The sequence below is a fragment of the Balaenoptera physalus genome (genome assembly GCF_965194825.1).
Source record: "Balaenoptera physalus genome assembly, chromosome: 4".
Lineage (NCBI taxonomy): Eukaryota > Metazoa > Chordata > Mammalia > Artiodactyla > Balaenopteridae > Balaenoptera > Balaenoptera physalus.
In genome coordinates, this window is record NC_138891.1 from 55,077,850 (window position 1) to 55,095,048 (window position 17,199).

The following is a 17,199-nucleotide window of genomic DNA, read 5'->3' on the forward strand; positions in this document are numbered from 1 at the left end:
TCTCACCCAATCCAAGTGAAAGGCACACAGCTGGACTTGAGGTCTGTGCGTGCCATTCCCTCTCTTGCCCATTCTCATCTTTGTTTTCTCTGAATTCCCACTCCTTTTTAGTTGCCAGTTTCCTTGGCAAGGCTCATGGTTTCTACATTCTGAAAAGACTAGTTTGCACATGTCAGAAAACTGATTCTGAACAGAGAAGCCATTTGCTCATATGGTGCTTTGTGTGAATTAGGAAATGGTGCCCCTCCAGGGCAATACAGCCTTGTGGGTCAGTGCACCACACTAGCCAGTGGCTGTGGCCTGCTTCTCCTTGAGCACACAACACTCATGCCCAACACCATCTGCCTGACTCATTTTTGGTGTCTCCATTCCAAGTCCTGATTGGTCCTACTTGTATCAAATGTTGTCTTAGTTTACAAGGTGGTAAGTATGACAAAGAACCCCAAACTTATCATATATATACTTGAGAAAGAGAAGCAAAGGACAGTTGAAGTTTAATATAGGTAATCTGGCCTTACACTTGCCGTCTCTTTTCACGTATTAGACCCCTAGTATAATCGTCAGTCTAGGTCTCAAGCTGTGAGAGGTCCTAGGCAGAGCTAATAACTTTCACCTGTGCACCCAGGGACAGTCTGCAATCAGACAACCCAATGACAGCTGGCTTCATCTTTTTGGCCTTGGCTTGCCTTTGGAAGTATTTTTAAAAATGTCATCTCACCAGAATACAAAGTCTTTTGAGCATTTTAGGCAAGCTCCACCTCATCAAGTTCAAAATGCAATGTTAACAATGCAAAGGAACATTTAAAAAATTTGATGTCATGTAAGCAGTTTCTTCTTTTGCCAGTGTCATTGGCAATAGACAATTCCTGAAATGGAGTCACTGAATTAAACTACTTATTTAAGAGCTCTATGATGGTCAGTGAGGGGTGGCATCAGGAACCAGATTTGACAGTGTTGAAGAGGTGTCCACCTCAGGTCCAACTGTTATAGGCAGAGGACGGGAAGAGGGGGTCAGCTCGCATATAAAGCTGTCTCTTCAGAGGTGTAGGGAGGTAATCAAGTCTGGCCAAAGATAGTATTCTGTTAAACCACATTGCTTCATTATCAGCCGTTAGGAATAGAAACATATCATGGTACATATTCCTTATAAAAGGGGTCTCAGCATATTACCAAATACAGTCAGAAGAGACAAAACATGCAACTTTAGCATTTTATTTTTGACTAAGGTAAATTTAACCACTAGGTTTCATAAACATTAAATAAATTATTATCATATTTACCTTTTTAGAAGATACTTTTGAAGCTATTTTGACTTCCACTAAAGCAGTATCAGCAAATTAAAAAAAAAAAAAAATTTGTTGATCATCACTTCCCTTTCTTTGTCCAAAGCAGTGATCTCTCATAGATTCATTTTCCACTGACCCTGAATCTACCCTCACAATCCTTCTCCCGACGTCCATTCATTGTCAGTTAATTGGAGTTAGCACTCAAGATGAAAACTGTTCGTCATTCCACTGGTAAATTCAACATCCTAAGAGCAAAGACCTTGTCCTACTTACCTTCATATCCCAATGCCAGCATATTACCTGCATAACAGCGACACTCATATAGTTACAAATGGATACATGGCCCAGGAATTGTAAAAATAGCTTTTCACAAGCAGGTAATTCTCAGAAGAAAATATACAGTTGCCAAAATCACAAGCAAAAATAACTTTAACTTCATTAATAATTAAAAATCTTTGGAGAAATAAATTTTGGGCAGATTGACAAATATCTTTTGAAAAGTAATAATATTCATTGTTGGTGATAATGAGGGGAAACAGGTACATATACTACAGGTAAGAATATAACTTTTTATAGCTTTTCTAAATGGAAATTAGTTTACAAAAAAAAATCATAAGAAAAGGAATACTTTGACTTAGAAATTCGACCTGTGAAACTATACTTCATTAAAATAGATATTTGTGCAATGATTTAGATATAAGGAATTTTGTTCCAATGTAATATAAATTTTTTTAAATAATTTGATTAACAGTCAGGGGTTGGTTACATAACATTTGATGGCCTTTTTATATAATATTATTTATATTAATCATACACAGTATATAGGTATTAAAATGATACAAAAGTGTACTTATTAACATGGACAAATGTTTAGTATATACTGTTAAGTGAAAAATAAAGATTGCAAAATAGTATTTATCATAGTTAGTTTTATTTTGTAAATATATGTGTGAATGTGCATAAGCCCCAGTAAAAGGATCTAGAAACACCAACATGTTAACATTTGCAACCTCTTGACAGGTAAGGTAATGGGATTGTCTTTTGCTTTTTTGTTTTGTTTTGTTTTGTTGACGTGTATCTCTTTCTCACTAATGATCACAAATTGCTTTAGTAATAAAAAAAATTTTTTTTAATATTTTAAAAATTGCTTTTTAGAGAAGTTCATTTTTTTTTCTTGATATATTCTCCTATAGTAAGCAGAACATTGAAAATCATTCCATTGATCATTCTTTTTGAGAATAGCAATTTCAGCATCCAAACATTAGAAACCCTCCCTAAGGACTTCAGTCTCTGCATTTGGAGCATCAGTCTTAAATCCTGCCCTTTATTCACATATTATTTTCTCTTTTTTTCTGTCTCTCATTCCTCCTCTCTCCCTGAATCCTTTCCCTATCTTCATTAAAACATTGATGGGGAAAAAAAAGACAGAAGTCTGATCAGAGTGGTTTCTTATAGAAGGTATACATGTGAGTCCATTATACTTAGCTTAGGTTCTCAGTGTTAGGTTTTTTTTTTCTTATTATAAAAATCCATACTTGTTCATTACTTGTTTAAAAATGGAAAAATACAGAACAGTTTTAAAGGAGCTGAAAAGATGCAATTAACATAGCATACTTATATCAAGCGTCAGTTTTTATTTTTCTACATGTTATTTCCTGTATGTAGTTAAAGTTGTGCAATATTTACAATTATATGTTTTATTTTTCCAGTTGAAGTACATCCTAAATATTTTCTCAGAGCTCTCTTTTCTTTAAGGGTAGCTGTTGTGCCATATCAGCATCTGTGTCATTTGTTCTTTCATTTAATAATATTCTTAAATGCCTACTATGTGCCTGCTATGTGCAAGGTGTATGTACAGTGCTACAAAATGTAAGCATGATTCCTACTCTCATGGAGTGGTCCAGTCTGGGACACAGTTGCTGCCTTGCTTAGTCCACTATAAAATTCAGTAAACAACATAAGCAGTAACTGGGAAGTGAAGTATAGGTGTTAACTAGAGTCGCACAATGAGCAGCAATTGCCTATACTAAATATGGCCCTTACTCATAGTCTCCGTTATTCCCTAGTACTGCCTAATTATTATACTTTTCCTCTCTCATGGGAAACAAATAGGATTAGCAAATCATGATTATTATTTTTCAAATCATGTAAGTTCCACTAAGATGAATAAGATCTTTACCCACCAAAATTAATTTAATAAGTTAAAACAAAGAGAACCTGGGATGCCAAGTTCATCTGCCCCATCATACTTCTCTATTGTGTACTTACTGAAGAACAGAGCGGAACCTTTGCATTAAGTATGTTCATAGAGGTAATCAGGATATTTTCAAAGTATTTAATGACAGAGACAAAGCAGGAACTGACCATTTAGAAGGAGGCCCACTACTTTGTTGTGTATATCCCATTAGTTGCTCTATCTTAGATGTCTGACTGGGACATCCAGGGCAGAGACCAGAGTGACTAGTGGGGGCCCTCAGGCGGTTCAGGACAGTGGCTGTTTGCCAAACAGTGTGAAAGATTTCAACATTTTAACAACTGGAGTGGCAGTCTCAGCTCTGGAGAAAATAAATCAAAATACTGTTGGATGTCTTCTGCTCTAGGGAAGAATATAATAATGGTCAGAACAGCTTTCCTTTTACAATGGAACTTTGTCTGGTAGATTTTTTGTTAATCTCATGAAAGTGAAAACTTCCAAATCTACTTGGACAATTAAAAAATGAAGAAATTCCAAATGCAGACAACTGAAATCAAATATAAACATTATAAGAATGCAGCTTAAATACTGTTGAACAGAGGAAAAAGGAAGAGACCAGTAGGATAACTCTCTGTCTGGGCTTTGATAATGAGAAAATCGAAAGTTTCTACTTATTTTAAAAGAAAAAAATAACAGAAAAAAGAGTCATCTAATTGTAGTCACATTTATGAAGTGTCCGTATATGAACTAAAAATGTATATGAGGACATTTTTAATAATTTGTTCTCCTCTTTTAGCTTTCTTTATTGGAAAAGGCTGGATTTGGAGGTGTCCTTCTGTATATTGATCCTTGTGATTTACCAAAGACTGCAAATCTTAGCTATGATACCTTCATGGTGTCACTGAATCCAGGAGGAGACCCTTCTACACCTGGTTATCCAAGTATTGGTAAGTTCATTATTAATCCTTATTATTCTTGTAAGCACTACAAGGTTGTAATTTATAAGTACATGCTACCTAAAGTAATCAAAGGATAGTAAAGTTGAAGAATTCTTAGCACTCCGTATTTTTAAAAGTGAATGTTTTATCTTCCCAAAATTGTAGACTACCCATTTGTTGGAATAAAACTTGCTAAAAAGCCTGCAATACATTTTTGTCTCAATAACAAGGGAAAATATTTTATGTGTTATTATTGATTGACCGATAAGATAAATTAACACCATGTGGGTCGAGTACTCTATGTAGGTGGAAAGCACGTGCACATACCTAGAAGCATGAAATGTCTGCTGCTTTGGAGTTGTTGTTACAACTTTAAGTCCAGAGTCGAGGGGTACACGTGCTCAAGTCAGGTGACTAAAACATTGGGAAATGATGCTGGAGAGGAATGGAGTTGACACAATCAAATTGTCTGGCTCCCTAAAAGAAGGATCTCATTGGTTTGTCCAGCCACTGGCAGCATAGACATGGTTATTTTGCATCAAACATCCTTTTCTTTCCCAGCAAGCTGTGTTCATTATAGTGGGAATCATGTGGCAAAGATAAAAAAACAACTGTGATTTTGGCAGGTGCTCACTGTACCATTGATTCTCTGTCTAATGTGTCATTGACAAATATTCTTTTTAAACAGACTTGGCAGAGGAAAAGCTCTTTGGACCTCCTTCCATTGTGATACTAACCCATTAACCATGATACTTCAGTCAGGAATTAAGCTAACAAAAAATTCATGTAATTACCCATGTGTTCCATCAATATTTTTCCTTGTTTTCAACAAGATATTACAAAAGACTAATAATATCTTACTTAAGTCTAACTGTCCTTTATATATATTAACATTACCAATCAATTAATAACTTTTTCCAAGAAGGAAGTAAACTGAGTCAAATATGACTATAATTTATGAATTTTGTTGGTCTACTGAGTACTGCTTTGTCTTTTAAAGTACCCCTTTAATAATCCATGTAAGAATTTTCACTGGGACCTCATTGATCTGTACTTTGTACAGTCCGCTCTCTCTTAATTACAATTTTGAAATTAAAATTAGTAGGTATCCATCTACAATTCTCAGGCATCACCAAAAATATCAGTTGAGCTCTCTCATTTGCAAATGCTCTAATTGCCTTGGGCTGTAATGTCTCAGCATCAGGAGGTTGCACATGGCAGCTAACTCTGTATGGCAAATCAGTGGTCTGCAATGCTACTGAAAAGCAGATACTTTATTAATACTCTGCTTAAGTGGTAAGTTGCCCCGTTGGCAACAGTTAATCTTTATATATTTTTGGCTCCGGTCATTTAATAAAAGTAGAATTCAGTCATATCTAGCAAAGTGCTGGCGAGTGTCATGATCATCTCAGAATGTTTTTTTTAAAAAATTAATTTAATTTTTTATTTTGAAATAATTTCAACTCACAAAAATGTTGCAAATATAGTATGTATAGAATCCTTATATCTTTATCCCAGCATCCTCTAATATTATGTATGTCTTCTTTGGAAAAATGTCTATTCAGACTCTCTGCCCATTTTTTGAATTGGTTTGTTTAGTTTTTTATTGTTGTGTTGTATGTGTCCTTTACATATTTTGAATATTAACCCCTTATCAGATATATGGTTTGCAAAAATCTTCTCCCATTCAGTAGGTTGCCTTTTCATTTTGATGATGGTTTCCTTCACGTGCAGTATCTTTTTAGTTTAACATTGTCCCATTTGTTTATTTTTGCTTTTGTTTTCTTTGCTTTTAGAGTCAGATCCACAAAAAAAAATTTGTTAAGACTGATGTCAATGAGATTACCGCCAACATTCTCTCTAAGTAATTGTATGGTTTCAGGTCTTACATTCAAATCCTTAATGCATTTTGAGTTTATTTTTGTGTATGGTGTAAGAAGTGGTCTAGTTTCATTCTTCTGCATGTGGGTGTTCAGTTTTCCCAACGCCATTTATAAAAGAGACTATCCTTTCTCCATTGTATGTTCTTTGCTCCTTTGTTGTAACTTAATTGTCCATATATGTATGGGTTTATTTCTGGGTTCTCAGTTTTGTTCCATTGATGTCTGTGTATGTTTTTGTGCCAGTACCATACTATTTTGACTGCCATAGCTTGGTAGTATAGTTTGAAATCAGGACGCATGATACCTCCAGCTTTGTCCTTCTTTCTCAAGTTTGTTTTGGCTATTCAGGGTTTTTTGTGTTTCATGGAAATTTTAGAATTATTTGTTCTATTTCTGTGAAATACATCATTGGAATTTTGATAGAAATTGCATTGAAGCTGTAGATTGCTTTATGTAATATGGACGTCTTAACAATATTAATTATTCTAATCCATGAGCACAGAATATTTTTTCATTTATATGTCATTTTGTTTCATCAGTGTCTTATAGTTTTCAGTGTGCAAATACTTCACCTACTTGGTTAAATTTATTCCTAGGTATTTTATTCTTTTGATGTAATTGTAAATGGGATTGTTAACCTCTCTTTCTGGTAGTTTGTTATTAGTGTATAGAAATGCCACAGATTTCTGTATATTGATTTTGTATCCTGTAGCTTTACTGAATTTACTTATTAGTTCTCACATCTTTTTGGTGAGGTATTCAGCGTTTTCTATGTATAATATAATGTCATCTGCAAATAGTGACAGTTTTATTTCTGTGTCCAGATTTGAGTGTCTTTTATTTCTTTTCTTGCCTAATTGCTGTGGGTAGGAGTTTCAATACTATGTTGAATAAAAGTGGCAAGAGTGGGCATCCTTGTCTTGTTCCTGATTTTAGAGGAAAAGCTGTCAGTTTTTCATCATTGAGTATGTTATTTTCTGTGAAATTGTCATATATGACCTTCACTATGTTGAGGTATATTCCCTCTATACCCACTTTATTGACAGTTAAATGAGGGTTGTATTTTGTCAAATGCTTTTTCTGCATCTGTTGAGATGATCATATGATTTTGATCCTTCATTTTATTAATGTGATGTATCACATGGATTGTTTTATAGATGTTGAATCATCCTTGCTTCCCTGGAATAAATCACACTTGATCATGATGTACAACTTTTAATGTATTGTTGGATTTGATTTGCTAATAGTTCATTGAGGTTTGTATCTGTGGTTATTAGTGATAGTGGCATGCAAATTTCCTTTTTTGTGGTGTCCTTGTCTGGTTTTAATATCAGGGTAATGCTGGCTTTGTAAAGTGCTTTGGAAGGTTTCCCTCCTCCTTAATTTTTTTTGGAAGAAAAGTATTAAGTCATCTGTGAACATTTTGTGTTAACTTTGAGAGAAGAATAGGTATTAAATCTTCTTTGGGTGTTTTGTAGAGTTTGCCAGTGAAGCCATCTGGTCCTCAGCTTTTGTTTGTTGTGAGATTTTTGATTCCTGTTTCAATCTCCTTACTAGTAATTGGTCTGTTCAGATTTTCTATTTCTTCATGATTCAGTCTTGGAAGATTTTATGTTTCAGGAATTTATCCATTTCTTTTAGGTTGTCAAACTGTTGGCATATAATTATTTGTAGTAGTCTCATTTGATCCTTCACATTTATGTGGTTACATTTGTAACTTCTCTTTCATTTATGATTTTATGTATTTGAGTCCTCTCTTTTTCTTTTGGTTTGTCTAGCTAGTTTTGTTGATTTTATCATTTCAAATCACCAGCTCTTAGTTTCATTTATCTTTCCCATTTCTTTTTAGTCTCTCTTTCATTTATTTCCATCTGATATTTATTATTCCCTTCCTTCTGCTAATTGTGGGCTTCATTTATTCTTCTTTTTCTAGGTCCTTTATGTGTAAAGTTAGATTGTTTATTTGGGAATTTTTTGTTGTTGTTTCATTATTATGAACTTCCCTCTTAGAACAATTTTTGCTGCATCCCATAGATTTTGTTATGTCATATTTCTGTTTTGATTTGTCCATAGGTATTTTTTTGATTTCTCCAAAGACCCCTTGGTTGTTCAGTAACATATTTTTAATCTCCACATTTTTGTGGTTTTTCCCTTTTTTTTTTTCTCATGATAGATTTCTAGTTTCATACCATTGTGGTTGGAGAAGATTTTTCTTGAATTTATTGAGTCTCATTTTGCGACCTAACATGTGATCTATCCAGGAAAATGTTTCATGTGTACTTAAGAAGAATGCATATTCTCTTGCTTTTGGATGGAATGCTCTATAGGTATTAAGTCCCTCTGGTCCAATGTGTTGTTTAAATTTGATGTTTCCTTATTGATTTTTTTGTCTGGATGGTGTATCCATTGATGTAAGTAGGTTGTTAAAGTCCCCTACTATTATTGCATTGCTTTCAAATTCTCCCTTTAAGTCCATTAATATTTGCTTTTATATCTTGGTGCTCCTCTGTTGGGTGCATATACATTTATAAATGTTGTATCTTCTTGCTGGATTGACCTGTTTATCATCATGTAATACTCTTCTTTGTCTTTTCTTAGTCTTCGTTTTAAAGTCTATTTTTGTCTAATATGAGTATAGCTACTCCAGCTTTCTTTTCATTTCCATTTGCATGGAATACATTTTTCCATTCCTTCCCTTTCTGTCTGTGTGTGTCCTTTCTTATGAAATGAGTCTCTTATAGGCAGTAAATAAATGGGTCTTGTTTTTTATCCATTCTGACACTCTGTCTTTTGATTGGCTGCTTTAGTTTATTTACATATAAAGTAATTATTGATGGGTATGTACTTATTGCCATTTTGTTGTTTTATGTTTTTTTCTCTTTCTTTTTGTCTCTTTCCTTGTGTATTGGTGGTTTAGTGTTTATATTTAGATTTAGTGTTATATTTAGATTTCTTTCTTGCTTTCCTTTGTGTATTTACTATAAATTTGTTCCTTGTGGTTTCTGTGAGGTTCACATATAACATTCTTGAGTGTTGCCTGTTTTAAGTTGGTAGCTACTTAAATTTGAACACGTTCCAAAATTTTGTCTTTTTACTTCCCCCCACCACACACACACATTTTATATTTTTGATGATACATTTTACATCATTTTATTTTATGCATTCCTTAACTAAGTATTATAATTTTAGTTAATTTTTCTACTTTTTCTTGTGATCTTTATGTTTGCTTTATAAGTGATTTTTAATACCTTTATTGTATATTTACCTTTTCCAATAAGATTTTTTTCTTTAGTGTATTTTCTTATTATTAACTAATGCCATTTTTTTTCCAGCTTAAACAAATCCCTTTAGTATTTCTTTCAGGGCCAGTTTAGTGGTGATGAAGTCCTTTAGAGATCAAGGGAAAGCCTTGATCTCTCCTTTAATTCTGAATGATAACTTTGTTGGGTAGAGAATTCTGGGTTAGAGGACTTTTCCGTTCCACATGATGGATATGTCATGCCACTCCTTTCTGGCCTGTAAGGTTCCTGCTGAAAAATCTGCAGATACTCTTATGGGATTTTCCTTGTATGTAACAAGTTGTGTTCTCTTGCTGCTTTTAGGATTCTCTCTTTATCCTTAACATTTACCATTTTAATTGTAATATGTCTTCATATGTGTCTCTTTGGCTTCATCTTGTTTGGAACTCTCTGGGCTTTCTGGACCTGATGTCTGTTTTCTTCCCCAGATTAGAGAAGTTTTCAGCCACTATTCCCTCGAATAATTTTTCTGGCCCTTTTTTTCTCTCTTTTCCTTCTGGGACCCCTATAATATAAATGTCATTCTGCTCAATGTTGTTGCAAAGGTCCCTTAAGGTATTTTCACTTTTTAAAATTCCTCTTTCATTTTGCAGCTCTGTCTGAGTGAGCTCCATTGTTTTGTCTTCCAGCTTAGTGATTTGTTCTTCTATCTGCTGTTTAACCCCTCTAGTGAATTCTTCTGTTCCATTATAACTCCTGTTGTTATTTTCTTATATTTTCTGTCTCTTTGTTGAAGGCTTCATTATATTCATCCATTGTTCTCCCATGTTCAGTGAAACATCTTTCTTGGCCATTACTTTTAAATCTTTATCAGGTAGATTGCTTATCTCTGTTTCCTTTAGTTCTTTTTCTGATGTTTTGTCTTATTCTTTCATTTTGAACATATTTCTCTGTCTCCTCAATTTGTCTAATTCTCTGTTTTTATGTATTAGTTAATAACTATCTCTCCCAGACTTAAGGAGTGACCCTATTTAGGAGATGTCCTGTGGGGCTCAGATGTGCAATCCTCCCTGGCCACCAGAGCCAGATGCTCAAGGGGTTTTCCCTATGTGAATCTGTGTGTCTTCTTCCTGTGGTGGAGCCCAGTCATGGCTGCTGTGGCATACTGTCAGGTGGGATTTGCCCTTGGACTGGCTGCAGGGTCTGGTTGTGGCTTCTGCTGGACACTGGTAAGCAGGACTCTTGCTCAGTTGTTTGTTAGGCCTGACTTAGGTGCTGGGGTACGCAGAGCTCTCAGTGGGGACATGCCCACTGTCTCTAACAGTTTATAGGGAGAATTCCAAAATGCTGCCCTTCAGTGCTGGCATTATCAAAGTAGCCTGAGATCACAAAATGGCTTCTGCCAGTATTTCAGTCCCCAGGGAGTATCCCAGCTAGTTTCTCTCTGACAGAAACTTTAAGATTAGGAAGTGGGTCCCCTTCACCTATAGACCATATGTTTTGTGCTGATTTTCAGGTCGAGTCTGTGTGCAAGCACTTTAAGAAGAGGTTTTTCATTCCCTGCAGTTCTGTAGTTTTCCTGGATATATTTCTTATTGGTTTTCAAAGTCAGATGTTTTGGGAGCTTCTTTCTCCTGTGCAGGATCTAGGGGCTGGGATGCCTGATATGGCGCTCAATCCCTTGCTCCTCAGGTTAAAGATCCATATCTTTGTGATTCTTCCTAATTGTGGTTTTCTGAGATGGTGTGGTTTTTTCCTTGATGAGATCATATCTCTACCTTTCCTACTCATCTCGAAGCTGTCCATTTACCCTTTGTTGTGGAGGCTCTGTTCATTCAGTTTTCAGGTCCCTTACCATGGGATTTATTCCATATGTAGTTGTAGATTTGTTGTATCTCTGGGAGGAGGAGGTGAGTTCAGGATCTTCCCATACTGCTATTTTGAACCCTCTCTTTTGTTTGTTTAATACATATGAAATAAAGAGAATAGTACAGTTAACCCTCCGTATACCTCAACCAGCTTCATCAATTATTCTACCATTTTTGTTTTGTCTATATATCCCCTGATACTCCATAGCACCACTTATTTTTTCAAATAAAATTTACATAATTTGAAATAGATATATCTTAATTGACAAAAGGATACAGCCATGTACTCTCCATTCATATTTAGTATTAGAACATTCCCATCACCTCCAGAAGTTCTCTGAGTCACTTCAGAATAATTCCCCAACACCAAACCTAGCTAACCACCAGTCTCAAGATTTTCATGGTAAAAAACTTTAAAATTTTATAAAAATGGAAACATGAAGTATATATTCTTTGTGTGCAGATTGTTTTGCTCAGAATAATGTCTCTGATATTTATTCATGGTTGCAGGTATCAGTAGTTCATTCCCTTTTGTTGCTGGGAAGCATACCACAATCTTTGTATAGGTTTAAGTAGTTTTTTTTTTTTTTTTTTAAACAAGAATGTCAATGCACTCTTCCACAATGCATGATCCAAATAAGTTGTTCAAAGAAACACATGGGCTTCTTGTAAGGTAGCTCAGTAAGTCTTGTTGCATATCCAAATAGTTCTTGATTGTTATAGAATCAGAGAAAAGAGTAAAAAGTTTTAAAGTAATCTTTGTCCGTATAACACAGAAAAGAAGTCATCACTCTTTTTACGAGAATGAGACTTTAGCTTCATTTGGCATGTTAATTAACTACTCTGAGCCTTATATTCGTCACAATAAAAAGGAGGATTATACTAATACGTATCTCACAAGATTGTTTGTAAGGAGATGCAAAATTCTGGCCTCCACCTTATACTTAGATAGAAACTCTGAGGAAGGGGCCCAGCCATCTGTGTTCTGACAGATTCTTCAGGTAGTTCTGATGCAGCTAAATTTTGAGAGCCACTGAGCTAGAGGACCTTTACTATTCTTTATCTACCACATCTGAGTTGGACCACTGAGGCTACTGACCTAAACTTTGTGACCTCATGTTACTGTTCTTTCAGCATCTTGTATTGCTGCCTTCACACCAATCAGGACGGAGGAACATATGTATTCCTGATCCTCAACCCAATTTTTTGTACTCAGTGTGCTGTTAGTGAATATTTGTTGAGTGAATAAGTTATTCTCTTTTATTTTTAACTTTTAATTGGAGTATAGTTGATTTACAATGTTGTGTTAGTTTCAGGTGTACAGCAAAGTGAGTCAGTTATACATACATATATATCTCTATATAGATATATAGAGATATATCTGTTCTTTTTCAGATTCTTTTCCCATATACAGAATATTGAGTAGAGTTCCCTGTGCTATACAGTAGGTCCTTGTTAGTTATCTATTTTATATGTAGTAGTGTGTATATGTCAGTCCCAATCTCCTTATTTATCACTTCCCCCCACGTTTCCTCTTTGGTAACCATAAGTATGATTTCCATATCTGTGAGTCTGTTTTGTTTTGTAAATAAGTTCATTTGTATCATTTTTTATTAGGTTCCATATATAAGTGATATCATATGATTTTTGTCTTTCTCTGTCTGACTTACTTCACTTAACATGACAATCTCTAGGTCCATGGCTGCTTGTGTGATGATTCTGATCCTTGGCTATACGCTAATTTTAATTAACCTAATTAAAACTCCTTTTAAAAAAGTATGTATACATACTTACACACAGTTTTTCTCCCTAAATGCTTCTGTCAATTCTCTCACATCTCTTTTACCACTCAGAATAGCAGAGATTGCACTGATTGAAAAAGCTTTGAAATTCCATTTAAGATATTAGGATATCAGAAGTCTAATCTAGTCTCTTAATTCCTTTGATAATTTATCAAATATTTCAAAGACAAAATGTTCAAACTATCAGACTTTATCATAACTTCTTCCACCAACTTGCCAGGAGTGTTTTAATACATTCAACTATGATCCAAGCAAACCCTGTTCCCTGGAACCATATAATTTTAGAATCCTAAGAGGCTTTAGGGTATAAATAGCACAATTTTATTCTCAAAATTGAGGCATAAGAAACTTGATCATGTTATCTAGGGACTCAGATAAATGGGGCATAAAAACTGACATTTACAGTAACTGGTTATTATTAAAATACCTGTGATCAGTTATAATGAAAGATGTGCTTGGCTTAAAATCACTAATTGGGTACATAAGGTAAGGCTCAAAACAAAGAGGGGATCAAAAACTGTGGGGTGAGCATTAAAATAAAAAAGTGAGAAATTGATATCATTAAGTAGTATTCTATTTTTACTATGTTGAAACACAGAAAAGGAAATCCTATGCCAATTTCTAAGTATTAAGATTGTCTGACATCTGAAGGCCTAGAAATAGTATTAGGAGTTAGAAATCCTTTTGTTTCCATATTATTTCCCTTAATAATATATCTTCTGAAAACTCTGTAGGTTACAGAGTTGATTATAAATTTAGTATCATCTCCAGATAACTGCCTGGCTAATCTCTGGACTACTACTTAATTGAAACCCAAGATATTTCTTTTATCTTGGCTTAGACTTGATTCTCATTATACCCTATTTCCTAAAATCCATCCTGATTTAAAGCCTTATGTCTGTGTCCTGTTCTTTATTTGTTATAATCCTGTTTTGTTTTTGTTTCGTTTTTCTTTTTGTTTTAAATTCTGGAGAGGAAAATCGTTTCAGTCATTTTACTCTAGTGAAGTGTATCAAACAACACAGTTTATTTAATATTCCCAGTGTTACAATTCAGTGGATCCGTGTGTTGTTTACCTCCCGTCTGTTCAACATCGCCTCTGCCAACCAAAACCATTCAAAGAATAAAAAATATTTCTGTAATTTGTGACAAGTCTTCACCAGGTGTTCTTGGTCCAGGTACCTGGACAAATATTGAAAGACTGACTTGAGTTGGCACTAAATCAACTGAGACAATGTTGAACTAGAATAGCAGAAAATATAAATATGCGCCTAGTTGTCAAAGCAGAGTGTTAGATACTCACAGCGTGAAATACCTTGTCACTTGGTTGGGAAAAAATGAAAAATGTCTGTATTCTTACTATTTTACTGTAACTGGTGGTTCTTGAATATATCCTAAAGTCTTCCTATTTACATGAAGTATTATTCAACATGATTCTTAGATCAATTTAAAGAGTGGCTCATTATTAAACAATGTGATTCTTTTTCAGAAAGTTTAATTTGCAACATATTTAAAAAGTAGATAGTTTAAATTCAAACTACTCCTTTTAAAAAAAATCTAAATTTCATTTTGAAATATAATTTTGGTAATATAAGTTTTCTTGTATTTCTTGGTTCCAAAAAATTGAAATTTTCCAATTAATTTTTGAAATGTCTAGGATTATAGTCTTCAGAGACATTTTTGAGTGATTATTATTCTTAGGAAATCAGTCTGCCATGTAGTATATTAGTTGCTCAGAATGTTCTTTACTGATTATTGTATAAGGAGCTTTCTATTTTAAATTAAACAAATACTCTGTCAGTAGAGACAATCAAATTTTTTGTTTGTTTGCTTTAAGAATCAAAGTTTTCACAAAAATTGGTGGTGATTCTAAGAGGATAAAGTCCACTGCTTTAAAAAAATGATTTACAAATATATTCCGTCACAATGCATATAAGAAGTTAATTGAAACAACAATAAAATTAGTTTTACATGTTTTTAGCATTTTATCTTATAAGATCTTTTAACAAGACAGCTTTTACTGGCCCCACTTCAGCTTATTTGCTGATCTTTAAAGAAACTGAGCCTTAATCAATGTGACTTGACTAACATAACCAGCACTTAAATACAAGGTTATCTAACTTCTAACGTAATGGGAATTCCACTATATGATTTGGCATCCACTATACAACTTAGGCAAATAAGATTTGCAGTTTGGTGTGATTCAAACTTAATGATGAACAAAGTTTGACTTTGTTTTTCTCATACATTTGCCATATGCTTGGGGGGTAATGTTGAAGGTGAAAGATAAAATAGTAAAATTATAAAATGTACCTATAGGTTTAGACTATATCAGTATAACCTCAGAACAAATTTAGATTAAATCATATGCAATTACCAGTTGTCTTCCAGAGTACAGTTTTTTACACTTACCTATAAAAATGGAAATTGCATATTATAAAATAAATAAATTGAACTGTTAATCAACTAACCAAAGAATTAGTTATTTGAATTTTACTTTTTCAACCACAAATTTATGTGGATTATTTTAGTGGAATATATTCAGAACTTGTCATTTTCCAAACTTTATTAACCTTTTAATTTAATAGCTTTAAATTGTAAAATAGAATAATCAGATTAGCTTCCTCAAAGATTTAAATTGTTGTTATTATCCTGAGTACAACCCACCTTTTCAAGGAACTTGTCAGTAGCTGAGCAATAGTAGATAGAAAAGAAAAGGAATAAACCTGAGAAATAATTAATCATGCTCATCGACACAATTAATTTTACTTTTTCCAGCCAGTTTTCATGCTTTTTTATCTGCTGTGGTCAGAACCTATAAACTACAGTATGAGGAGATTTTGCTATTGACAAAATTAAGCTTTTTTAGAGAAAATATCATTAGTATAACTAATGTCAGATATGAAATTATAAAGGTCAATATAGTCTGTTTTTACATTCACTGCCAAATGATAAAGGCAACATAAAATAAATAACAGTCTCTCTTTTTTTTTTCCTCAACACTATTTATTATCCATTCATCTGTTTACTGAAACTTACGTGGTTTTTATAATTTGGCTATTGTAAATAATGCTGCAACATTATTTGCAACATCTGCAACAGATCTCTTTTCAAGATAATGTTTTGTTGCCTTTTGATAGATATACAGAAATGAGAATGCTGGATAAGATGGTAGTCATATTCTTAACTTTTTGAGGAACATCCATACTGTTTCCTGTAGTGGCTGAATCAGTTTTCATTCCCACCAACAGTGTATGAGAGTTGCTTTTTCTCCACATTCTCATCAACCCTTATTATTTATTTTCTTTTTGATAGTAATCATTCTAACAGATGTGAGGTGATTTCACATTGTGGTTTTGATTTGCATTTCCCTGATGATTAGTGATGTTGAACATCTTTGTCATGTACCTGTTGACCTTCTGTATGTCTTCTTTGGAAAAATGTCTCTTCAGGTCTTCTGCCCATTTTTCAGTCAGATTTTTGTGTGTGTGTGCTATTGAATTGTACATGTTCTTTATATATGTGACTATTAACCACTTATCAGATATATGATTTTCAAATATTTTTTCCCATTCAGTATGTAGCCTTTTCATTTTGTTGACAGTTTTCTTTTGCTGTGCAAAGCTTCTTAGTTTGATGTAGTCCCAGTTACTTATTTTTGCTTGCGTTGTCTTTGCTTTTGGTGTCAAGCTAAAAAATCATTGCCAAGACCAATGTAAAGGGGCTTACCCCCTATGTGTTCTTCTAGTGGTTGTACATTTTCATGTCTTATATCCAAATCTTTTTTTTTGATTTTGAGTTAACTTTTCTGGATAGTATAAGATAAAAGTTCAGTTTCATTCCTTTGCATATGTATATCTAGTTTTCCCAGCACCATTTATTGAAAACACTATCCTTCCCCCATTGTTGGCTCCATTGTTATAAATTAATTGGCTATATATGTGTGTGTTTATTTCTGGGCTCTCTATTCTGTTCCACTGATCTATGTA

General features: G+C 33.8%; 1 protein-coding gene across 5 annotated transcripts in view; it reads left to right on the forward strand.

Moving 5' to 3' along the window:
* NAALADL2 (N-acetylated alpha-linked acidic dipeptidase like 2) overlaps nucleotides 1–17,199 on the forward strand; it is a 1,434,969-nt gene that overhangs the window by 869,758 nt on the left and 548,012 nt on the right. For all 5 annotated transcript variants that reach the window (XM_082458958.1, XM_082458959.1, XM_082458957.1 and 2 more), the window contains one exon: nucleotides 4,277–4,427. In XM_082458958.1, coding sequence (XP_082315084.1) covers nucleotides 4,277–4,427 — 151 coding nt within the window. The remainder of the gene's footprint in view (nucleotides 1–4,276; nucleotides 4,428–17,199) is intronic.